The sequence below is a fragment of the Bos mutus genome, chromosome 9 (genome assembly GCF_027580195.1).
Source record: "Bos mutus isolate GX-2022 chromosome 9, NWIPB_WYAK_1.1, whole genome shotgun sequence".
Classification (NCBI taxonomy): domain Eukaryota; kingdom Metazoa; phylum Chordata; class Mammalia; order Artiodactyla; family Bovidae; genus Bos; species Bos mutus.
Window position 1 is genome coordinate 10,006,258 of NC_091625.1, and position 24,898 is coordinate 10,031,155.

Genomic DNA, 24,898 nt, shown 5'->3' on the forward strand with positions numbered 1-24,898 from the left:
TTTATGGGTGCCGGACAATTCTCACACAAACCCTGCATTGTCATCATACGGTCATTACACTAGGAGAAACAAAAGATTCAGAGTGAAACTTCCCTAGAGTCCCACAGTAATCAAGCAGGTCTTTCTAAAAAGGAGGTCACTGATAGGGAGTTACTGTCTTCTACTGAACGTGTGCTGTGAATTAATTGAAACAACTGCTAATACCCATCAGGAGATAGCAAGTTGTTTGTGTCTTAGGTCCATAGTTTCTAATACGAATGTTTCTGGAATGTATCAGCATTTCATCTCTGGTAGGTAATAGCAACATGGTACCCTGAAAAGAACATGAACTTTGGTGTCAGAAAGACCTCAGTGTTTATGATTAAAATTTAATTTTAAAATAGTAGCTAAAAGAATGTATAAGCATATTTGGATGGGCCACTTACCTGTCCAATCATGAGGATAGACAAATTATTCAGCAGATGCGTAAGGAATGCCTGCTCTGTAACAGACATGGGTGTAGGGTCTTGGGGTCGGCAGTGAACAACTCAGACAAAAATCCCTGTCCTTTAGAGCTTACAGTCGAGTCAAGTGTGTTTAGTTGTGATTTGCTCTTGGGAAACTGATCATCTTGATACAGTCTTGTTCTTGTTCTGGCAGCCCCGTGGGTCAGGGGCCAGTCTACCCGAGAGAGGTCGTTTCCATCAGCCTCCAGGGACAAGGCATTAGGTTCCGTCTGTGCTAGCTTTCTCCAGAACCGTCACTCCATGTCTGTCTTTGCACAGGTGTCCTCAGTGCATTACGTATTTATTGAACATCTGTTATGTGATGAACCCTGTTCTAGCACTGGGGCTGTAAAGATGACATCAGAAAAAAGCAAGTACCCACTGGGAGCTTGTAGTCTGGAGAAGGATGAGGAGCAGAGGAAGAAGAGAGGAGGAAACCTGTCTCTGCTGGGGGTGTCTCCCCGAGCCTACCCTCTGCTCTCTGCTTCCCTGGAAGCTAGTCAGACCCTACAAGCAGGGGCATGAGGCTCACTGTGCAAGTCCTTAACTTCTGTCCTTCCCTCTTCCTGACCCGTGCTGATCCTCAAGTCTTCCTTGGGAGGGAGGGTAGGGGGAAGACATATGTGTGTGTGTCTGGCTCATCTTTAGATTCACTTGATCTTTTCACGCTGCTTCCCTGTCATCCTGCTTTTCTGGTAGGTTTTATTTTATTTTATTTTTTGCCTTGCATACTAGCCATTGTATGTAGGAGGTTCTTAGGGAAAAATCTTCACTCTCTGGTCACTGCAGTTGAGCCCCCATAATATGAAAGGATTCCGTGCAGATAATGTAGTTGGAAAACAGCTCTCATGTGCAGGTCACGGTTGCACAAGGATTTGATCAGAGAAAGCGAGGTACAGTCAAAGGGGAGACCATTCCCGAAGACGGGCCCCAGGGTGGAAAGCCGCACGGCGTGCCCCGACTCAGCTGCTCGGTCCTGGACTGTCTGCGTGCTGCGCGACCCACTCAGCCTGGCCCGCGGGGCCCAAACCCGGCTGGCCGCCCTGACCCGCACCCTCCGCTGAGCAGCCTCTGCCTGCCGCCTGCTCTTGTGTCCGGGTCGTGACTGCAGGTCTCAGTGGGCCTTGATGTCGCCTCACTGTCCAGCTGCTCTTCCCTCCTTCCTGGCTGTTCGCGTTCTGGTTTTCCAGAGTTATTTCACATTTTCTCTCCCCTGTAAACAGACTCCGTGTCCCGCTTCAGTGGTGTCTCTGTTTCCCGTGGACTGAGGAGCGGGTGGCCCTCCCATTCCCCCTCGGCCCAACTGCCCGGCCTGCCCTCCTCTCCTGAGGGGAAGGCCGCTCCATGGACTGGGACTGTGCCTGCTGCAGGGATGCTTTCCTTCCCAGGTCCTGCTGCCTCATCTTCCACCCGGCTTCCCTGGTTTTTCCCTCTCTACTGTATCTTATTATCTCCAACTATGATCACCTCCAGCTACCACTTTTTTTGAAAGGGTCATCTGATCCTTTTTACTACTTTCTTTTTTGAGGTTTCCCCCCCACTGCATTCGACTCACATTTCCGTCTGCACCTCTGTCCTGACGGTCTCCCCGGATCAAGGTTGCCAGTTACCTCCTTGTTGCCAAGTCCCATGGAGTTTTCTGCTTGCTGAGTTCTCATCAGTTTTCTGTATAGATGACCGCTCGCTCTTCCTGACCACATGCTCTTGTTTTGGTGTCCACAAGCCCCTTTCTCCTGGTTGTATTCTCACTTCTTTCCTGTTCTTCCTCAGTATCCTCTGTTGGCTCCATCTCATCTCCAGACCCTGAGAAGTGAGTCCCCAGGTACCTGCTGGCTCCCTCCTCTGTTCCCTCCGCCAGCCCTGCAGCTCTGTCCGTCCCGTGTGCACAGACGGGCTCCTTGGGCCGTATCTGGGCTCGGCCAGGGTTCTCTGGTCAGTGTGCCTCTTGTCACGGCCGTGTACCAGAGGTGTGGCTCCTCTGCCTGCTGCTTCCCCCGTGTCAAGATGCCACCTTACTCCAAGGCTCACTGAGTTGCTTAAGGCAAAAGTCAGAGTTGACCCAGTGCCCCTGCGCCTTCGACTCTTCTTTCCACCAGTGAATCCCAGCGGCTGCCTCTGTCCATCCTTGCTTTTCCCATCCCATGCTGGCCGCCGCACTCTGTCCCCAGGCCTCTGTAGTAGCTTCTGAATGCACTCCCTTTCCCCCCCGAGTGCTCCCCCTTCCCCTCTGAGCACGCCCCTTTTCCCCCCAAGCGCTCCCCCTTCCCCCCCAAGCGCACCCCCTTTCCCCCCAAGCACGCCCCCTTTCCCCCGCAAGCGTGCCCCCTTTCCCTCCGAGTGCATGCCCTTTTCCTCTGAACTGTCTTTTTGAAGATAAATGGGATCATGTCCCATGTCTTCCTGTCATGCACAGAATGGTATCAGCTCCTCGGGCCTTGCCCTCTGCGGTCCCCACACACGTCTCATATCCGATCTCCCCTCCCGTCCTCACTCTGCCTCAGCCACCCCCTGCTGTGTCCCCGGAATGGCCTGTTTCCACCTTACCCTGCCTGGGATGCTTTCCCACATCTCCTGGGTGCTGCCTTCCGGTCATTCAGTTTACTTTAAACACCACCTTAGACACAGGCCTACCCTGAGCACCTAATTCAAAGTATTCAGAGGTCTCTAGTCATTCTTGACTGTGATGCCCTATTTTAACTTACCCCCTGACACCTATGCAAGAGAATTCCAGAAGAATGTCTACTTCTGCTTCATTGACTACGCTAAAGCTTTTGACTGTGTGGATCACAACAAACTGTGGAAAATTCTTAAAGAGATGGGAATAACAGACCACCTTACCTGTTTCTTAAGGAACTTGTATTCAGGTCAAGAAGCAACAGTTAGAACTGGATGTGGAACAATAGACTAGTTGCAAATTGTGAAAAGAGTACGTCAAGGCTGTATATTGTCACCCTGCTTATTTAACTTCTATGCAGAGTACATCATGTGAAATGCCGGGCTGGATGAACCACAAGCTGGAATCAAGATTGCCAGGACAAATGTCAACAACCTCAGATTTGCAGGTGATACCACTGTAATGGCAGAAAGTGGAGAGGAACTAAAGAGGGTCTTGATGAGAGTGAAAAAGGAGAGTGAAAAAGCTGGCTTAAAACTCAGCATTCAAAAGTGAAGATCATGGTATCTGGTCCCATCACTTCATGGCAGATAGATGGGGAAAAGTGAGAACAGTAGCAGATGTTATTTTCTGGGCTTCAGAATCACTGTGGCTGGTGACTGCAGTCTTGAAATTAAAAGACGCTTGCTCCTTGGAAGAAAAGCTATGACCAACCTAGACAGCATATTAAAAAGCAGAGAAATCCCTTTACCAACAAAGGTCCATCTAGTCAGAGCTATGATTTTTCCAGTAGTCACGTACTGATGTGAGAGTTGGACTGTAAAGAAAGCTGAGTGCCAAAGAATTGATGCTTTTGAACTATGGTGTTGGAGAAGATGCTTGAGAGTCCCTTGGACTGCAAGGAGATTCAACCAGTCCATCCTAAAGGAAATCAGTCCTGAATATTCATTGGAAGGACTGATGCTGAAGCTGAAGCTCCAGTACTTTGGCCACCTGATGGGAAGGGCTGACTAATTGGAAAAGACCTTAATGCTGGTAAAGATTGAATGTGGGAGGAGATGGGGACGACAGGTGAGACGGTTGGATGGCATCACCGACTCAATGAACATGAGTTTGAGCGAGCTCCGGGAGGTGGTGATGGACAGGGAGGTCTGGCGTGCTGTGGTCCTTCGGGGCACAAAGAGTCGGGCACAGCTTAGTGACTGAGCAGCAGCAGTGGCACTGAACACTGCCTGCTGCTTCATTTGTGGTGGTTTATTTGTTTCTCTCCTCTGTATCTCCTCCACACATCCCCACAATGCAGACTGTAGAGTGTCATTGCCTCAGACGTCGCTGAGCACCTATGCTGAGGCTTAATTATTGAGTGAACGGCTATTGGTAGAGCCAGCATTTGATGTAGAAATGGCCCTCTTTGTGATGGGCTGGCGGGGAGGCTGAGTGGGAAGTGGACACGGTGGTTCAGGGGAGTGGGGGAGCTGAGGGAAGAACGGCGCTGGGCCTTCAGACTAGAGCCAAGTTGCGCTCTCCACTGTCGGCCTTGCTTGTGGTGCAGACGGCTCCTTGTCACATCACTTGACTGCCCAGTGAGTGTTGGATGGACCAAGGCCTCAGAGGTGCTTGAACACATAACTGACCAGTGAGCCTGCAGGGAGCATGTAAACAGCGTCGTGTTCAGGATGCTTTTCCCTCCAACTGGTACTTTTAATTACCCACCATGGGGCACTCCTTGGGGTCGCAAAGAGTCGCACACGACTGAGCGACAGAACTGAACTGATGCTTTTAATTACCCACCACAGGGCAGTCTTTTTTAAAATAAGGGAAAAAGGTAAAACCACCTTTGTAATACTGCAAAGTATTTAGCCAGACTATAGAAGATATTTTTAAAAAGTAGTATCTGTAGCTATTATATTGAAGAGTTGCTAGTGAATGAATTGTTAATAAATTTGCAGTGCTAAGAGGGTTAGTTAATACGGTGCTAACAGCTAAACTAATTTGTCTTTAATAATCTTAGAATATTTACAGGGGCTTTGCCACTTTAAAAGGAGTTTTCCTGCACTCAGATTCTGGTGCACTGCTGGTAGGCTGTATGGAAATGTGTCATGAGGCCTTAGGGACACCCAGCTGTACATACACCCACCCAGGCTTTCTGTAGAGATGAGGTATTTAGGACCCGTGTTCGGTTTTATTTGCCCGAGGCTGGTAAGGACTCAAGCACCTAGGGACCGAGTGTGATGAGACGGTCTGGAAGCGATGCCCGGGCTCCTGGCCTGACGCCCGGCCAGTGGTGAGGTGCTGTTGGTCACGGGGACCTGGAGCGCACGGGGGTGTGCATGTGCAGCAGTGCAGGCAGCCATTGCTGTCGGTTACCCAGGCCTGCTGGGGATCCTTTGCAGCTTTCGTCTCAGTCTCTCCCTTTGGAACTGGAGCAGTAATTTTTCATACCCAATAATCTTTCATCGTTTGTTGGTAAAATACCTGATAACTTGTATGGTGTGTTTAGTTGCCTTGAAAGTTTTTCCTCGCATCCCTCCCGGTGTAGTGGCACTAAACCAAGGGCCCACATTTCTCTGGCAGAACCGTGAGCTAGGAGATTCAGGTTATCTATCTTTCCTCTGGTTTAAAAGAAGACATAAAGCTTGGAAGTGAAGTGTTGAAAGACAAGCATTGTGTTATTCTGAAGTAGCCACAGCCAGATGCCAAAGAGAGAGGATTTCCGTCATCTAGGAGAAAAGGAAACAGGCAGCTTGGGTTGGCAGGTGGGTGTGGGGAGCAGAGGGGAGAACTAATTATAGCAGCGTGTAGTAGGGCTGGATGACGTTAGGCATTGTAGCAGTGTGTAGTAGGGCGGGATGACGTTAGGCATTGTAGCAGCGTGTAGTAGGGCGGATGACATTAGGCATTGTAGCAGCGTGTAGTAGGGCGGGATGACGTTAGGCATTGTAGCAGCGTGTAGTAGGGCGGATGACATTAGGCATTGTAGCAGCGTGTAGTAGGGCGGAATGACGTTAGGCATTGTAGCAGCGTGTAGTAGGGCGGGATGACGTTAGTCGTTGTAGCACTGTGTGTAGTAGGGCGGGATGACGTTAGTCGTTGTAGCACTGTGTGTAGTAGGGCGGATGACGTTAGTCATTGTAGCAGCGTGTGTAGTAGGGTGGGATGACGTTAGTCACTGTAGCAGCGTGTAGTAGGGCGGATGACGTTAGTCACTGTAGCAGCGTGTAGTAGGGCGGATGACGTTAGTCACTGTAGCAGCGTGTAGTAGGGCGGATGACGTTAGTCACTGTAGCAGTGTGTGTAGTAGGGCGGATGACGTTAGTCATTGTAGCAGTGTGTAGTAGGGCAGGATGACGTTAGGCATTGTGGCAGCATGTAGTAGGGCGGATGACGTTAGTCATTGTGGCAGCGTGTAGTAGGGCGGGATGACGTTAGTCATTGTAGCAGTGTGTAGTAGGGCGGGATGACATTAGGCATTGTGGCAGTGTGTAGTAGGGCGGATGACGTTAGTCATTGTAGCAGTGTGTAGTAGGGCGGGATGACATTAGGCATTGTGGCAGCGTAGTAGGGCGGATGACGTTAGTCATTGTAGCAGTGTGTAGTAGGGCGGGATGACATTAGGCATTGTGGCAGCGTGTAGTAGGGCGGATGACGTTAGTCATTGTAGCAGTGTGTAGTAGGGCGGGATGACATTAGGCATTGTGGCAGTGTGTAGTAGGGCGGATGACGTTAGTCATTGTAGCAGTGTGTAGTAGGGCGGGATAACGTTAGTCATTGTAGCAGTGTGTAGTAGGGCGGGATGACATTAGGCATTGTGGCAGTGTGTAGTAGGGCAGGATGACATTAGTAACTTAGTGGCAAGAAGGCAGCTTGGCTCACTGTGTTTTGTCCAAAAGAGCAGTCTCCAAACCCTTAGGTGTAGAGGTGACTCTAAGATCTTATCACTAACTAATAAAAGTAAAAAAATTAGAACATGGCTTTACTGCATGTGAACTTAACAAATACCAGTTGTTAGTTGTGGTTGTGTTGGCTGTAGTAACGTGAAACTCTATCTTTGGTTGGATTTCTTAGCAGATTACTAGAATACTTTAACAAGAATTTGACATATTAAATATCAGATAATGTTATCTTGCTAATAATATGTAAAGTATCATTCTGAAAGTATCTATAGAATATGAGTTCTGTTCTTTGCTAACAGTGATTTCATTTTATTAATGGGTATTTTACTTTATTAAAACCAAGAACCTTAAATAGAGAAAGCCTACATCTGTGTTTGAGAACCGAGTGAATGGTTTCTGGTGCTGAATTTCCATTTCTGCTGTAGACTGAATGTATCATCTTAATGCAAACAGTGAAAGGATGCAAACCTCTGGGTTTCCTGTGAGTTAGTGATGAAGAAGAAGTGAAGTGAAGTCGCTCAGTCGTGTCTGACTCTTTGCAACTCCATGAACTGTAGCCTACCAGGCTCCTCCATCCCTGGGATTCTCCAGGCAGGAATACTGGAATGGGTTGCCATTAGTTAGTGATAAGTTGCTGTAATTTCTAGAGAGCTCACAGTCTGCCTGTGAAGGAAATCTTGAGACAGTACATGGTATCTGATAAAGGAGGCTGACGTTAGTGTCGTGCCACTGGAGCGTGGCTGGTGATCCTGTGTTCCCGCCTAGTACCTAGTGACATGAAGATACATAAAGCCAGCAACAAAGAGTCGAAAGAGTCAAGTTATAATTGTACCATTTAAATCTCAAATGTTTATAATGTATTTTCATTTTTATAGTTCACAAGGCAGTGCTGTAATAATTATCCTATTTTATCCTCTCTTGTTCATCCTCTGATTTTCTCCCTTTATGTAGTTCTGAGCTTCTGATTTCCATCATTTTCATTCATTGTAGAGAATTTCTTGCACGGCAAGTCTGCTGGCAACAAATTCCCTCAATCCTTGTTTGTCTGAGAAAGTCTTTACTTTTCAAGGATAATTTCTCAGGATAAAGAATTCTAAGTTTATGCGGTTTTTTCTTCCAACAGTTTAAATATTTGATATTTGAGTTGGGTGTCTTTCTTGCTTGCAAGGTTCCTAGGGAGCAGTTGGATGTAATTCTTCTCTTTGTTCTTTTTTAATAGGTTTTGTTTCCTCCCTCTGGCTTCTTTCAGGAGTTTTTCTCTGTGTTTGATTTTATGTGCTTTGAAAATGACGTGCCTCGGCATAGTTGTTTTTAGCGTGTATCTTGCTTGGTGTTCCCTGGCCTTCGTGGATCTGCAGTTGGATATCCAGCATTAATCTGGGGAAATTCTGTCAGTGTGGCTTCAGATGTCTCTCCCGCTCCTGTTTCCCTCTTTCTCCTCCTTCTGGTGGTCCCCAGTGTGTGCAGATTGCATCTCTTATAGTCGTCCCACTTGGATGTAGTCCCCTCCCCGCCCCAGTCTCTTTGACATTGGAAGTTTCTGTTGATGTACGCTTAAGCTCAGAGGTCCTTTCCTCAGTCGTGTTCAGTCTGCTGCTGCTAAGCCCATTAAAGGCATTCTTTATTTGTTACATGTTTTCAATCTGCCATTTTTGGGTTCTTAAAATTTCCATTTGTCTGCTTACATTACCTGTCTGTTCTTGGCATGCCATCTACTTTTTCCGTTAGAGCCCTTAGCATAGTAAATATAGTTGTTTTAAATTCAGTCTGATAATTCCTGCATCCCTGCTGTATCTGAGTCTGGGTCTGATGCTTAGTGTATGTTTTCAGACTGTGCTTTTTGCCTCTTTGTAGGCCTCATTTTTTCTGAGGCTGAATGCAATGTGATGTACTGGCCAAGGAACCCCAGTCAGCGGGCCTGTGGTAACAGGTGGGGGCTGTGGGGCGGGGCAGTGTTCTGGAGACTGTGGTTAGATCTCGTCTTTGGGCGAGGCTGCATCCCTGGGCTGTGCGCTGTGCAAGTGCCTCGGGTTCCCCATTGTAGGTGGGACAGGACGGCCAAGGGCACTGCAGTGGGGTGTTTCCCTTCCCTGGTGTCAGAGTGTTCCTGCAGCTTTCTCTCCCCCCAGTTAGGGAGGACACCTGCACACGGGAGACGCATTTCCTGCTTTCCGGTGCAAAGCGGAGGATCAGAGGGGTCAGGAGTCTTTATTCTCTCCCCCCTCACCCGCCACTGCTATTTCTCACGCAGCGTTGATTTAGAATAATCAGTATGTCATTGAGGCATATTTTGGGGTAGCCTGTCCTGGGCCCCAGCTCTACCCTGGTGCTGGTTTCAACTCTTGTGAGTTACGATTCTCTGTACTCCCCTATCTCTCCAGTTTGGGTGACGGTTGGGGAGACCCTGTGGTCTGCCCTGTGACTTGCTTTTAGTTCCTTGTAGTCCCGTGTCTGTTGTTGGAGTAGACCTATGTCCAGGGGCCAGCACTGTGGCACAGGGTCCTGAGTCGCAGCCTGTTGGGAACAGTGCACAGAAGCGGCTGCGCTGTTCTTGCTTCCCTTCTCGATACGCGCATATTCTGTGAGGAGGCTGAGAGGGGAGGGGACCATGGGAGGTCCTTGGCAGAGGCGAGAAAGGAGTTCTGGGTCTTTCTTGTGTCTAGAATCACACCCTTGCAGCCGTGTGCTTTGAGAGGTGACATCACAGCCCCGGGGTGTCAGGCCCGCCTCTCTGTGTGCCTTGTACTCATCGCACGAAGGGGCACGGGGTGGCATTCTGTGCCCCGGTGAAACATGGCCGTGAGGACCCACCCGAGGGGCCGCACGTGGCCTCTCCCGAGATCAGCCTGCATTCTCTTGTCCCGTTGTGTTTGCAGAATCACATTCAAAGAGAAGATGGTGAATTTCCAGATACAGCGTCTGAGTGTTAAGCCTGTGTGGGCTCTTGGTGGGCTGTGCAAGCTGTAGCTGCTCAGAAATGTTAGTGACCTGTTGACTGTTCCCACACAGCTGGAAAGGGTCCAGGCTGGGTTTGAGATGTGGGTGTTGGTTAATGCTTTCCTTTCCCTCCTTCCTTACCTTCCAAACCCTGGTGTCGAGGGCTGACGTTCAGCAGGTCGTGGTGATGGTAACCCAGTCCAGAAGCAGGGGGCTGGAGGCTTTGGCAACCAGGCCCCCAGGTGTGCGCAGGTGTGATGGCTGAGGGCTGGCCCCTTTCAGCGGGCCCCGTTTAATTGTCCTTTCTTTCCTACTTTTGCTGTAATCAGTAAGTGGTGAATTACAAAAAAAAAACTATCCTCTTTTCCCTTCCCTGCAAACCTCCAAACTACTGTGCATACAGGGATAAGAAATCGGTGTGGGTATTCCAAACTGGGTCCTTTTACGGGTGGAAGCTGATGTTGGACTCCCAGGCACTGAGTGGGGGTGTCCCAGGCAGCCAGGCCATAGGGCTGCCCGTCGCAGGACGGTCCTCAGACACGGCTGAGCCCTGCGCCAGGGCCCCCCCGCCGAGCTCTTCCTCCATCACCGCGCTGGGCCACACCGAACTGCAGTTAGGTCTGCGTCCGTTTGCTTCACTAGAATGAATTCTTTTTAAGCTTAGGAATCATGTTTTACTCATTTTTGTGTCTCTAATACTTACGATTCTGGCAGGAATTTCTAAAAGGTAGCTCCACAGCCACCACCAGCTGCCAGTTTTGAAGCACCTATTATGTACCAGCTCTGTGAAAAAGACTATGTTATTTTAATCCTCACAAAAACTCCGGCACAGTATTTTAAGGGAACTTACTTGCGTAGGTACTGGGTGTTTGTGCGGAGCAGTGAGAGCCGTGGCGGGCCTGGCGTGTGAAGCATGTAGGCCACTCTTTGAGATGCTGTCCAGACTGAGACCTAAGACAGGAGCCAGGAGTTTAGAGAGAGGCAGACGCCCAGAACTTTAGAAGGAAGATGTAAGTGGGCTATGAGTGCTTGTACCATTGAGCTTGGCATGAATTCTGTGCAGAATGTAAATGGAGTTTTCTTTTTAATTTGCTCCTTTCTTCAGAGTGTCAGCCACATTCACTAGTTACCTTAGATTACCTAAGAACAGCCTGTGTCAGCCTAAGCTTAGTGGTCGCAATTTTCAAATCTCCTTCTGGTCCAAATGTAGGCAGTGGGGCCTGGTAAACAGGTTCTGAGTGGACAGCTGTGCCCAGAGGAGCCCAGAGAGAGAAGTGAAGTCAGTGTCGATGGACCATGATTAATTCTGCAGTCTCAGTCTCAGATTTCATTCTCTTCACCGTTTTATTAACTGCATGTATCACTGTCACATTGTTCACATTTTCAAATGACAGGGCAACAGAGATTAGTTAGTTAAACTATTGCGTGACAGAATCAATTCCTCTGGAAATCTTAAACACAAAATACCAGCAGATTAGGTAATAATCAGTTCAGTTCAGTCGCTCAGTCGTGTCTGACTCTTTGTGACCCCATGGACTGCAGCACGCCAGGGTTCCCTGTCCATCACCAGCACCTAGACCTTGCTCAAACCCATGTCCATCGAGTTGGTGATGCCATCCAAACATCTCATCCTCTGTTGTCCCTTTCTACTCCTACCTTCAATTTTTCCCAGCATCAGGGTCTTTTCCAGTGAGTCAGTTCTTCCCATCAGGTGGCCAAAGTATTAGAGTTTCAACTTCAGCATCAGTCCTTCCAGTGAATATTCAGGACTGATTTCCCTTAGGATGGACTGGTTGGATCTCCTTGCAGTCCAAGGGATTCTCAAGAGTCTTCTGCAACACCACAGTTCAAAAACATCAATTTTTCGGCGATCAGCTTTCTTTATAGTCCAACTCTCACATCCATACGTGACTACTGGAAAAGCCATAGCTTTAACTAGATGGACCTTTGTTGGCAAAGTGATGTCTCTGCTTTTTAATATTCTGTCTAGGTTGGTCGTAGCTTTTCTTCCAAGGAGCAAGTGTCTTTTAATTTCATGGCTGCAATCACCATCTGCAGTGATTTTGGAGCCCCCAAAAATAAAACATCTCACTGTTTCCCCATCTGTTTCCCATGAAGTGATGGGACCAGATGCCATGATCTTGGTTTTTTGAATGTTGAGTTTTAAGCCAACTTTTGCACTCTTTTTGACTTCCATCAAGAGTATACTGCAGTCAGTATTGCTGACTAATGACTGTATCAACACCTATGACACCACCAGCAGAGCTTTGGCGATTTTATGTTTAGTTTGATTTCTCCAGACAGAACTTTTCCAAATCATTGAAACTAATTGAGATGCTGTTACTATACACATAGCAAATGTTGCTATATTACTGAAAACCATACACTGTCCACAATACCAGTCCTTACAAAAGTGAAAGTGTCTGTAGTCTTGGATTTAAAGGAGTGGCAACATTTCAGGTCTTCTTGGGTGGAAGAAAGTTGGCAGAGAGAAAGTCCACAACCAGGTATGGTGGTGAGTTCTAACAAAATGTTGTCCTCTGGAAATGGCAATGGTAAACCGCGTCAGTATTCTTGCTTGTTGGCGGTACAGAAGGACATGCGCTCTTCTCCTGCAAAAACTCCAGAGTTACAACTCGCTGCTGAGCAGCCATCGACAGGAGAATGTTGGATCCCACCAATAAAAGATACCCCACATCCAGGGGCAAAGGAGAAGCCCCAACAAGATGGTAGGAGGGGCAAAATCTCATTTAGAATCCAACCCCATACCGACCAGAGATACTCAGATAGCTCAAACAAAACCTTGTGCTCATCAGGAGAACCCTCAGAGACTGAGCCAGACCTGCCTTTGAGTGTTGGAGTGTCTCCTGCGGAGGTCCGGCTCAGCAGTGGCCTGCCGCAGGGGCTCTGGGTGCAGCAGACCTGGGTATGGCATAAGCCGTCTTGGAGGAGGTTGCCATTAACCCCACCATAGAGCTGCCAGAGCTTACACAGCTGGGAAAGAGTCTTGGAGGGCACAGACAGAACCTTGTGCCTACCAGGACCCAGGAGAAAGGAGCAGTGACCCCACAGGAGACTGACCCAGACTTGGAGAACAATACAATTCTGAAATGAATGAGCTGGACCCCAAAGTGCCCTGAATATAATGGCACAAAAGACGACCTCAGAGGATTATAGGTGGCAGAGAGCTGGGTGGGAAAAAGTGGTCTGCTGGGGCTACTGAGGGGTGTTCACTCTTCATTCCTCTGCTGAGTGGCAGTGTTGTGGAGAACAGGGATAAGTGAGTAGATGGGACAGGCTGCCTGAAGAAAACCTTTCTAATGTTTAGATTTTCTGCATGTAAAATGCGCTGTACCGTCGTGTCCACTGAATCCACAGTACCGGGGTTTTTACCAAGAGCAGCCCCATAGGTGAGATGTCCCAGCGATGCTTCCTGTGTCACATAGTGGCTTGAGTAAATGTTGTCTAAAGCTCTGTCTTGTTTTGAAATTTATATAAATTTTTGCTACTTATCCAGCTCAGGGAAGTTTTTTTGAGATTGTATTATAGTGTCCCTAGGCCATGAGAGCCATTTACTAAAAGATGTCCATGTGAGTGGGGACACACAATCAAATATAGGTTACAATTCTAAATTGAACTCTAAAAATAAAATTTAAGAAAGAATATAAAATTCAGAAGCAGAGTACACTAAGTAATGACAGCCTTAATGTGAAAAAAATCTATAAAGAATGGTAAAGAAAAAAGAAAATTTAACAAGATTCTGAATAATAAAACAGTAAGATTGGGATAATAAGCAGCAGTCATGTGCAAGATTAATTCTCAGGTTGTATGTAATTTGATTGTGAAAGCACACACATACAAACATATGGTTATTTATCAGAATATAGTAGGAATGCCAGAGAGTGACTTGTATTAATTACTGATACCATGCCACTGAGGCGCTTTAATATGTGAACAACATGGATGACCCAGTCTGAATTCTGTTTCTGCTTTGGAGTATATGATGTCATACAATCCAACAGCTTGGAGTAGCTTACCATTCATAAATTTTTACTAAAAATTGAAGTAAAGCTTAAATCCCGCTGTTGGGATTTCGTAAGGCTCTGAGATGAGAGAGTATTCTGGGAACGGCCTGTTGTTGAGCAGCTTGTTAGGTAGGGAATGTTCAGGTTTCGGGCTATGGGGAGGTGGCAGGTTCGGGGCTGTCTTCCCGGGCGTTGGTCTGTCTGTGTCTCAGCCACACAGCCCTTGCCCAAGGTGGTGGTGGTCATCTTCTCCTTTAGCAGGGCTGTTCCTGTGCCTGGCACACCACCCCAGGAGTAGCTTTGCTTTTGCAACTCACCTGGAAAATTCATCTAGTTCCTAGCTCTCGTGGGTTGTTCAGGTCCTTGCACAGTACAGCCCCAAGTTTTCAGTTTCGCCTTTTGTCGCCTCCATACACTCGGCCTCCGGGTTAGGCGGGTAGGCCCGCTGTCTTTCCCATACTTGCTTTTCTTCCTCGGGTGCCTTTTAGTTCCTACTTTCATACGCCTTCCTGTCTTCCCTGCAGACCGCAAGGTAAATACCACTGCCTGTGTATCACTTTAAAATGAGAGTGTTAAACAGGGTGTGTTGTCTCATCTACCTGTGTGAGTCTGTGAATGTTAAAGGACACTGATTATAGACAGACTAGCTAAGGCATGATTGGAGATAATCATTTTTAAAGAAGAATTCTAATAATTACGTCTAGACCTTAAAAAGTTGTATAGCTTCCCTATTCTTATGTATTGACACTACTATTTACGTTAGTTGCTCAACCAAGCAGAGTGCATCGCCTTCCAGAGGCTGAGCTCTTGCTCCTGTTGTGTCGTAGGGTAGGAATGGTGGTGAGTGTAGGAGCTGGGAACCACGTGGTTTTGGCTCAGTTCCCTTCTATGGGGTGGCTTTATGAACTACACAAGATCAGCCGGGTGAGGCCTTTGTGAATACAGATTCCTCTGCTAATACAGATTTTAATCATTTGAATGAGACATTTGCTCAGTATGAATCTAAGGAAATTACATTTTATAAAATTGCTTTGTCTAAGTAAACCTGTGTTCTTGTTTATTACGAAAGTTTGTTTAATAAATTATAGATTGCCTACTTTTATTCTTTGACAGCCAGCTTCATTCTTCATTTATGAAAAGGCAAATTCATGTATGATATGCAGGAGAATTCAAAGTGGAACGCTTCTGTACATACTGCTTGATGTGTTTAAGCTGAGTGTGGAACATCGACAGGGAGACAGTTCATGAGGAAACTCGTGCTTGTCAAGCTCGTGACTTACTATTCTCACACTGTGTTCTTTGCCAGCCTCAAATTCTAACAAGACAATAGCATTTTTCTTCTTGCTGCCAAGTCGCTTCAGTCGTGTCTGACTCTGTGCGACCCCATAGACGGCAGCCCACCAGGCTTCCCTGTCCCTGGGATTCTCCAGGCAAGAACACTGGAGTGGGTTGCCATTTCCTTCCCATTTCCTTCTTAGGTCTTCTAAAATTTGGCTTTAAGAAACTATACTTTATATGGTAGCTGTATTCCACATATCTCAGTTTTATATCCCTGATGGTTTAGCAGGTAAAGAATCTGCCTCTAGTGCAGGAAACAAAGGAAACACGGGTTCAGTCCCTGGGGGAAAGATCCCCTGGAGGAGGAAATGGCAACCCACTCCAGTGTTCTTGCCTGAAAAGTCATGGACAGAGGAGCCTGGCAGGCTTCAGTCCATGGGGTTGCAAAGACAGACACGACCTGGTGACTAAACAATAACAACAAGCACGTGATACTTGTAGGTATAATACCCAGAGCATCACGGCCAGGGCTGTGACCCGGGCAGGCCTGTCCCGGGAGGATTGGACATCTGTGTGCTTGTGGCCGCTCACTCCCCAGTTCCCCAGACTGAAGCGTTTGTAGTAACACAGGTTGTCCAGTTAAAAAACAAAAACAGAGAAGGAAGGTATAGCAGTTTAAGTATTCAATTGAAAAGAATTGCTTATTTTGTTATTGTACACTGTGCTTTCTTTGAAATTATTTTGGTAATAAGCAGGGTGTGTCTTAAACCTGTGTTGGATGTTGAAAAAGAGAATGTGAAATGGATTATGTTAAATTTCTTAGAATTATATATAGTTACAGGCTGATAATTATGTGTTTGGTAAAATTATTAAAGAATTGATATCTATTACGTTAGGCTAGTTAGTAAAAAAAATACTCTGAGAGAGACAGTAGTGACCAAAAACAAGTAAGGGGAGATACATGTTCTTAGAAATTTGTGTATTTATATAGCTATCAAGCAACAAACTCATGTAACAATTAAGCTATTAATTCTTTAGGTAGTTGAAGAAATGATCTTGTAGGAGTGGTTTGAGAAATGAAAGAATGGTAGAATGAATGTTGTATTTTCTTGGCTTAACAGAGGTAGGTGGTATATTCAATGGAATATTATTCAGCCGTAAGAAGGAAGGAAGCCTCGCCGTTTATAACAATGTGGATGGACTGTGAGGGTATTATGTTCAGTAACGTTAAGTCAGAGAAAGACAGATACATATACCCTCACTTGTGTGTGGAATCTAAACAAACAAGGAAGCTCATGGACACAGGACAGATTGGAGGTTGCCAGAGGCAAGGGTATGGGTGAGAGTGGATGAAGTGTGCTGGGGGAGGGGGTTTACAAAGTATCAGCTTGTAGTTAGAGAGAAATATGACTCCAGGTTTTAAAAATTCTACTGCGGGTAAAATACCATTAAACAGCCATCATATGCCACAGAGAAACTGTTTGTGAAAGGATGAGTCAGTAGTGGCAGACTTCATCACTGTCTTATTTTAAGAAATTGCCACAACCGCTCCAGCTTTCAACAGCCACCACTTGGATCAGTCAGCAGTCAGCAGCGTGGAGGTGAGACCCTCCGCCTACAGTAAGATTACAACATGCTGAAGTTTCGTCAGCACAGTTTGTCAACTAAGTTGATGTCATATTCTACGTCCTCTGTTGTCATTCACTGATCTTCACAGCATCCTCACCAGAAGCAAATTCCACCCAAGAAACGGCTTTCTTTGCTCATCCGTAAGAAGCAACTCCTCCTCTGTGACGGTTTTACCCTGAGATTGTAGCAATGCAGTTACATCTTCAGGCTCCACTTCTAGTTTCAGTTCTTGTGCAGTTTCTGTCACATCTGCAGTTCCTTCCTTTATGAAGTCTTGAACCCTTCAAAGTCATCCATTGGGGTTGGCACCAGCTTCTTCCAGACTGCTGTTAATGTTGATATTTGGGCCTCTTATGAATCACGAATGTTCTTAATGGCGTCTAGAATGGCAAATCCTTTTCAAGTGGCTTTCAGATTCAACAGAGGCATCACCATCTATGAGATATTCTGTCATGCAGCCCGATTGTTCCACTTACAGGGCTCTGGCAGCATAGATTGAGCGTAATTTAAGGGCTCCAGGAGTTTTGAATGGTAAACGGGCATTCAGCTTTTAAGCCAACAGCTATATTAGCCCCTAACAGGAGAGCCAGCCTGTCGTTTGAAGCTTTCCAGCCAGGCAGTGACTTCTCGTCTTTAGCTGTGAAGTCTTTAGTTAGATGCATCTTCTGATTGAAGATCGTTTGATCTGCATTAAAATCTGTTGTTCAGAGTAGCCGCCTTCATGCATTGTCTTTGCAGCTCTGGGTAACTTGCTATAGCCGCCACGTCAGCACTTGCTGCTTCACCTCACACTTCTACATTATGGAGGCAACCTCTGTCCTCGACACCACACAAACCAGCCTCTGCTGGCTTCAGAGGGTTCTTCTGCAGCTTCTCTACCTTTGTCAGCTTTCTAAGGTTGAAGGGAGGTTAAGCTCTGCTCCAGTTAGACTTTGGGTTAAAGGAATGGTGTAGCTGGTTTGATCTTCTGTCCAGGCCACTAAAACTTTCTCTGTATCAACAATAAGACATGGTAAGTTTTCTTTTCTTTTTTTTTTTTTTTAAAGTTTTCTTATCATATATATGTTCACTGGAGTAACACTTTCTGTTTTACATTCACAACTTGGCTGTTTGGTACAGAAGCCCTACTCTTGACCTGTCTTGGCTTTTAATGTTCCTTCCTCACTGAGCTTAATCATTTCTAGCTTTTAATTTAAATGAGGGACGTGGGACTGTTCTTTCCTTGAGCACTTGGACACCCCTCTAGGGTTACTAACTGGCCTAGTTTCAGTCTTGCTGTGTTTCAGGGAACAGGGAGGCCCGAGGTGAGGGAGGGAATGGGCAGCCATCTATTTGTGGAGCAGTCAGGACACACGTTTATTGATTGCTGCCTTATGTGGGTGTGGTTCACCCCCAAACAGTTCCAGGGTAGCATCAGAGGTCGCTGATCACAGAGCACCATAACAGATATAATAGTGATGAAATGTTGGCAACACAGACGCACAGAGTGAGCAGATGCAGGAAAAGTGGTCCATGCAGGTTGCTGCAGACCTTCGGTTTATGAGCAGCGGCATGTCTGCAGGGCTCAGTAGAGCGAGTGCTGCCCGTGCGTCAGCTGGGTTCTGGTAGGGCCAGGGGTGCCCGCCTGTGCTGGCAGCCTGGGGAAGAGAGATGTGCTCTGCGCTTAGGCTCTGGGGCCCACCCGGCAGCACAGGGAGCAGGTACTGCTGTGAAGCGTGCAGCGTTCATGTAAAGGGTTTAGATGCTTAAGAACAAGTACATTAAGATTAAAGTTCTGTATTTACTGTCTTGGGGTCCTAATATGTCCAGTTTATCATTTCAAGTTGAATGATTGTGTTTACCAGTTTATGATAATAAACGCTCTAGGTTTATCATACTATACTTCATATGCTACATTATATTAACTTTATCAAAAGTATACCTAATTGAGGCTTAACAGTCTTGTTCAATTTATTTGAAAAAAAATAATAAATTTGATTATTTACTTTAAAGCTGCAGAAGAAAGAAGACCAGCAATTGGAACCTAAAAAAAGTACCAGCCCTAAAAAAGCTGCAGAGCCCACTGTTGATCTTTTAGGACTTGGTAAGTAAAAAAAAAACACGTCACCGTTAGAGCTATGAAACATCTGAGACCCTGACTTGCATTGACTAGCATGGCTTTATCGTCCATGTGCCAAAGGGACCTGTTAACTGAATTTGGACACGGTGTGGTTAGTTTGCTGTGTTCCCCCAAAAAGGGAAATCTTCATAAGGGAGCCGGCATCTGTCAGCAGTGCCTTCATGGAAATGCGAGTGCTGAGTTCCTAGGGAGAGGGGAGCTGCCAGAGCAGTCTCCAAGGCTTGGTGGGCCATGCTGCCTCAGCACTGCAATGAGGGGTAGATGCGTTTACTTCTACCCCTCTTCTCTTTATTTAGCTTTTTGTGGGGTTGGAGGGATCCCTTAGCAAAATAATTCTGGCATAGCCTTATTGTAAGGTGCTGTCTTAAAGTAAGCTTTTTTGGGGTTAACTGAAGCAACATGCCTTATACCTCGATCTAGTAGCTAGGTTCACGTTATGTGTGTGATGACAGTAAGAAGTGCTCAGTTTAATGTCATTTTTGTTCTCGGGGCTGACAGATGGATGTTGTCTGCCTGGCAGGTAGACAGGCTTCCATTCAAAGGGTGCTTGTATTGTCCTTATCTGCAATTGTCAGCTCTTCTTAAGTGCTTCTCCTCTTTGTTCTAAAGTAGCGTGATAAATAGTTATTTTTATCTGAGCCTTCTGCAGTAATTAATTTAGAAAAAAATCTGTTTAGTTTAGAGAAAGATTAATGGCTAAAGGAAAACAGTAAAAGATAGTTGAAGGATGGAGTTGAATTTCATGAAAGTTTTCTAAAGATTGATCTTTGTTCTTATTAAGAAGATTGTTTTCTGTTTTAAGAATTACAATTGAATGTTTTAGTCATTTCTTCGAAGTTGGTGTTTCATGCAAGTATACTCCCTATGGATAAAAATCTTCTGTGGTGGTGAAATTAGGAGGTATATATTAGAAATATAAAAAAATAACTATGATTTTATGAGCCCTGAAAATAGGGCTCAGTCCAGGCGCTTTAAATAGAATTATGTTGAATACAAGTTCTCTTAATTTATGTATTTTACTTCCTTTCCTCTAAATGAGAGAAAGGGGAAAAAAAGACTCATTACCAAAGTAAGAATAGATCCTACTAAGACTGCATGCATCTTTGTCTTCACGGCAGCATCTCCTCTCCAGTCTAGTGCCTCGTTTACCAGTTCATAACTTAGAAATGTTAGATGTTAGAAATGTTAGAACCCAGGCCTGACTCTTACCTTACAGACTCACTGACCCACAGCTCTCAAAAAGTGTCTGCTGGTATCCAGGCACCTAGACACTAAGCAGAGAGCTGTGAAGGAGAGCAGATGAGAATGCCTGACCTCTGGGAGCTTTCATTCTCTCTGGGGAAGCAGTGATAAAATAGTGAAGCAAACTGTGGTATGGGTCATGTCTGGTAAGTGCTGTAGCTGAAACAAAAAGGAGTGGTGGTGATTTTAAATAGGGCTACGGGTGCTGGGGGCTCCCTGAGGTCCCACTGGAGTGAGGACCTCAGGAAGTCGGGGCTCCCTGTCCGTGGGGGTGAGACAGGTGGGTGTGGTGGCCCCGCGGCAGCCTTGCCACCACATGAATGGGCCAGGATGCGTGAGACCTGGAGGGTGTGGGGCGACAGGGAGGTCCACTGCGACAGGACTTTGGCGTCTGCTTGGAGTGTCCTGGAAATGCATTGCAGGGATTCGAGCAAAGAAGCACCTCCTCTGACTTGAGTGTTTCAGGACTTCTTGTAGCTGCTGTGTTAAGAGTTGGGTGTAGTGAGGCGAGGCTGCCGTAGGGGCAGGGGGACCAGTAACACAGCTGGGGGGCTGTGGCTGAGGGGGGTGGTGGTGTGGGGAGTTGTAAGAAGTAGCCGGCTCTGGACTTGTTTTAAAGAAGGAGCCAATAGGGTTCGCTGACCACTGAGCAGCGTAGGATGTTTCCCTTTGGGAGTGACTTTGTAGAACAGGCAGCCTGCTCCCTTGGGACAAGCAGAGTTGCTCTCGTGAGGTCTCCAGCTGCTAAGCATGGTGGTGCGGAGGTGATCTGGGAGACAGGTGGTGGGCTTGGCCCCAGGCGTCCAGCTGTTGCCACGGTGATGCTGCGTGGTCCTGTCGCCTGGCACTTGACCTCTGACCTCAGAACACAGATCTGTCTTTGTGGACCGTCACTTGCTGTGCTTCCTGCTTTCCAGCTGGTCACAGTTGCAGAGCATGTCTCCTCTCAGTGTGTCCCTGTCCTCTACCGCCTGGTCTCACAGTCCCTGGGCCATGGGGGTTTCAGACTGTGGCTCCCCTCTTCTGGCGTCAGGCTCTGTGATGTCAGCCGTGGCTGGGTCTCATCGGGGCTCTGGGAGCCTGTTTCAGCAGTGGGAGAGCTTCAGGAAACTGTCCTGAGGGGAGAGCCAAGCTTTGCTCATGGTAGGAGCATGTGGGAGTGCTCGAAGGAGAGGGTGAGGACATATCTGGGGGGTTTGCTGCTGCCTGACGATTCTAGCTCTGTGCTGGAAGAGTTCTGGCAGTGGCCGGGCAGGTGACGGGGTCAGAAGGAGGGCTTAGGGGTCTTGCTAATGAAGTCACAGCAGCGGAAAGGCTGGTGCCTCACCCAGAGCACGCACAGCTCTGCTCCTGCCGGTCACCAGTCACCTAAGTTCTAGAAGAGATTGGCTTTGAGAGAGCAGTGCTCCTGAATGAGGACAGAGCAGCAGCCTCTCATGGGTAAGCGTGGCGCTCTGGTTCCCCGCAGGTGGCAGCACGTTGGGGCAGGGGCAGCAGGCGCATGCGGTCCACTTTATGGCCGAGTGGAAAAGACGGCAGGCCCAAGCGGGTGAGAGCAGAGACAGCCTTCACGTTACACGTTTGCAGGAAAAGCAGAGAAAAGCCCCACAGGGTTAGTGCAGTTACCCAGCCACAGAGGGCCAGGAATCCCAGGGTTCTGTGTGTATTCGGGGTCACATTTTAGTAGTCTCACACAGGATGATAGTCAAGGCAAGTTTTTAGAAATGTGAACTTCCCATTTAAATGGGCCCTTTAGCGAACCTTTTTGTTTCAGCCCAGTGGCTCGAGATAAACCCGTTTTCCTCAGCTCCCCTTTCCTGATCTACTCCCATTCCAAAGTCATAAAATACTCTGTGTGCTTTTTAGCAAGAGTCAGCAATGCTCTTCTGAAAGGGAATAACTGTTTTTGGCTTTGTGGGCCTTACAGCCTCTGGGGCAGCTGCTCCGCTCGCCCCTGTGGCGGGCATGTCGGTGTTGGCAAGAGTGTGGATGGTGAGGGGGGCTGGGCTCTGCTGGGCGTTAAAGATGGTTGGGAGGGGCCTTTATGCTCCTGGCTGTGCCTGCAAGAATGACTTCATGTTCAGATGTTAATTTGCACTGGAAGCTTGTGGACGCACAGTTTACTCCGCCTTACTGTCTGGTATTAGAAATGGGGTCCATACTTGGTTGTTACCTGCCCTCTACTCTTGGAAATGGCCAGGTCTTAGGGCCCCTCTTGGCGAGGGCCAGCCCGGCCGCTTGACTAGAGCATGTCCCTGCTGTCTGAGAGCAGAGCTGACACCAGCTCCCGCCGCCGCCGGGGTGCCGCTTGCCTGTGCTCTGCACGTGAGGCTCTCCCAGGACTGGGGGCCATGCTGTGCGCGTCTTCATGGCCGGCCTCTGCTGGTGATGACTTGGCTTTCGTGAGACGGAAGCTGACAGACTGCTTAGCAACTGGTTAGGACAGCCTCAGACTGCTTTTTCTAGAAGGTACCATCTGAGAGCAGTCTTCAGGGTGAGCACCCACTCCAGCCGTAAGGCGTGGCAGGCCTGTGGCTGCGGGGTGAAGCGTGGCCTGCTGGCTTCAGCTCGGCCTTCCCGCAGACTCCACTCCCCAGCAGGAGGCTTTACCACAGGCCTTCAGGCGCGTGGGTGCATGGGACTGTCGGGGACAGGCGCCTGGGGAGAGCTCACACAGAGGCGGGCTGGAGCTTGGTGATGAAAGCCTGGCTCAGGGTGTTTGTACTGCTTACATGGGCGTATTCTTCTGCTTGCTTACGTTCATCTAGGGACATTTCTGCCTGAACGTTTCATCAGCCTTGAGTTATTTTAAATACTGAACTACACAGAGACGTATTTAGATAGTGGGTTCCTCAGTTTTTTCTTAATTAAAAAGCTCAGAGGAACATACAGCTTTAGGCAAGTTTTAAAGTCTTCTTCATGCCTGTTTCAGGAAATAAAAGCATTAACTTGTCACAATAGCCAAAATCAGATGGGTTGGCAATGCTAGTGAAACATAGTTTCTACTATTATATATAACCTACTTAATTATCTAGTAATGTATGTCCCAGTTTTATATAATGAGAGAGGTGAATACACTGCCTTTTTTTCTGTAAATTTTTTTTGTGTTTGTAAGATTTCTGGACAGAAACAAACTAAAGAATAAAATACTTTCAGAAAGCACTCTAATTACCTTTAAAGCAGTAAATTCCTACAGAGAGATTTCTGTTTTTCAAAGGCCATTCACTGAAAAGTACCACAAGTTTGGGACTGGGCGGACTGGGCCACGGCTGGGCCCTGGCCTGAGAAATTGCGGGTGGGGGGTTAGTTGTGTGCGTCCTGCTGCTGTCCGGGCAGGGAGGAGGAGAGGAGGCTCTGTCTAGCACACGTGCCTGAAGTAATTTTATAGTCTGTTATGGTTCTGTGGAAAGCTCTTAGAGAGATGGGAATACCAGACCATCTTACCTGTCTCCTGAGAAACCTGTATGTGGGTCAGGAAGCAACAGTTAGAACCCTGTATGGCACAACTGACTGGCTCAAGATCGAGAAAGGCCTAAGACAGGGCTGTATGCTGTCACCCCGTTTGTTTAATCTATACACTGAGCACATCATGAGAAATGCTGGGCTGGATGAGTTACAAGCTGGAATCAAGGCAAGCGGGAGAAACCTGAACAACGTCAGGTATGGGGATGATACCACTCTAATGGCAGAAAGCGAAGAGGAACTAAAGAGCCTCTTGATGAGGGTGAAGGAGGAGAGTGAAAGACTGGCTTAAGACTAAATCTTAAAGAAACTTAAGATCATGGCATCCTCCCCCTACTGCCTGGCAAACAGAAGGGGAAAAGGTGGAAACAGTGACAGGTTTCCTCTTCTTGGCTCCAAAATCACTGCGGATGGTGACTGCAGCCATGAAGTCTGATGATGATTGCTTCTTGGCAGGAAAGCGATGACAAGCCTAAGCTTTGTGTTGAAAAGCAGAGACATCACTCTGCCAGCAAAGGTCTGTATAGTCAAGGCTGTGATCTTTCTGGTGGTCACGTATGGTTTTGAGAGCTGGACTATAAAGAAGGCAGAACACCAGAGAATTGGTGCCTTCGAACCGTGGTGCTGGAGAAGACTCCTGAAAGTCCCTTGGACAGCAAGGAGATCAGGCAGTCAATCTTAAGGGAGATCAACCCCAAATATCCACTGGAAGGACTGATGCTGAAGCTCCAGTATTTTGGTCAAATGATGCACACAGACTCATTGGAAAAGTCCCTGACGCTGGGAAAGATTGAGGGCAGGAGGAGAAGAGGATGAGATGGCTGGATGGCATCACCGATGCAGTGCACGTGAACTTGGGTAAACTCCAGGAGATGGTGAGGGACAGGGAGGCCTGGCGTGCTGCAGTCCATGGGGTCGCAGAGAGTCAGACATGACTGAGCAATTGAACAACAACAACAGTGGTTCTCAGATATGGTTAAAAATTAATAAAATCTTGCATTGTTTCTGCTCAGAAGAGTATGTTCAGTGAATGACTAAAGACTACTTCACCCTTTCCAAAAGGGGGCCTTGGCTGTCTGTGTGTGATCACACCTGTGGAAGGGGAGCAGACAGGTGTGTGCCTGTTTGCTGGGAGAGACCAGCTGTGCACCGTTGCTACCCACGGTCCTGAGTCTGAGGGGCAGCCACAGAGGGTGGCGACTGGGCCTGCTGGA

The 24,898-nt window shown here is 47.4% G+C and overlaps 1 protein-coding gene across 5 annotated transcripts in view; it reads left to right on the forward strand.

The window, feature by feature from the left end:
* Positions 1 to 24,898, forward strand: part of SMAP1 (small ArfGAP 1) — a 189,784-nt gene that overhangs the window by 139,466 nt on the left and 25,420 nt on the right. For all 5 annotated transcript variants that reach the window (XM_070376177.1, XM_070376179.1, XM_070376181.1 and 2 more), the window contains one exon: positions 18,854 to 18,944. In XM_070376177.1, the coding sequence (XP_070232278.1) occupies positions 18,854 to 18,944 (91 nt within the window). The remainder of the gene's footprint in view (positions 1 to 18,853; positions 18,945 to 24,898) is intronic.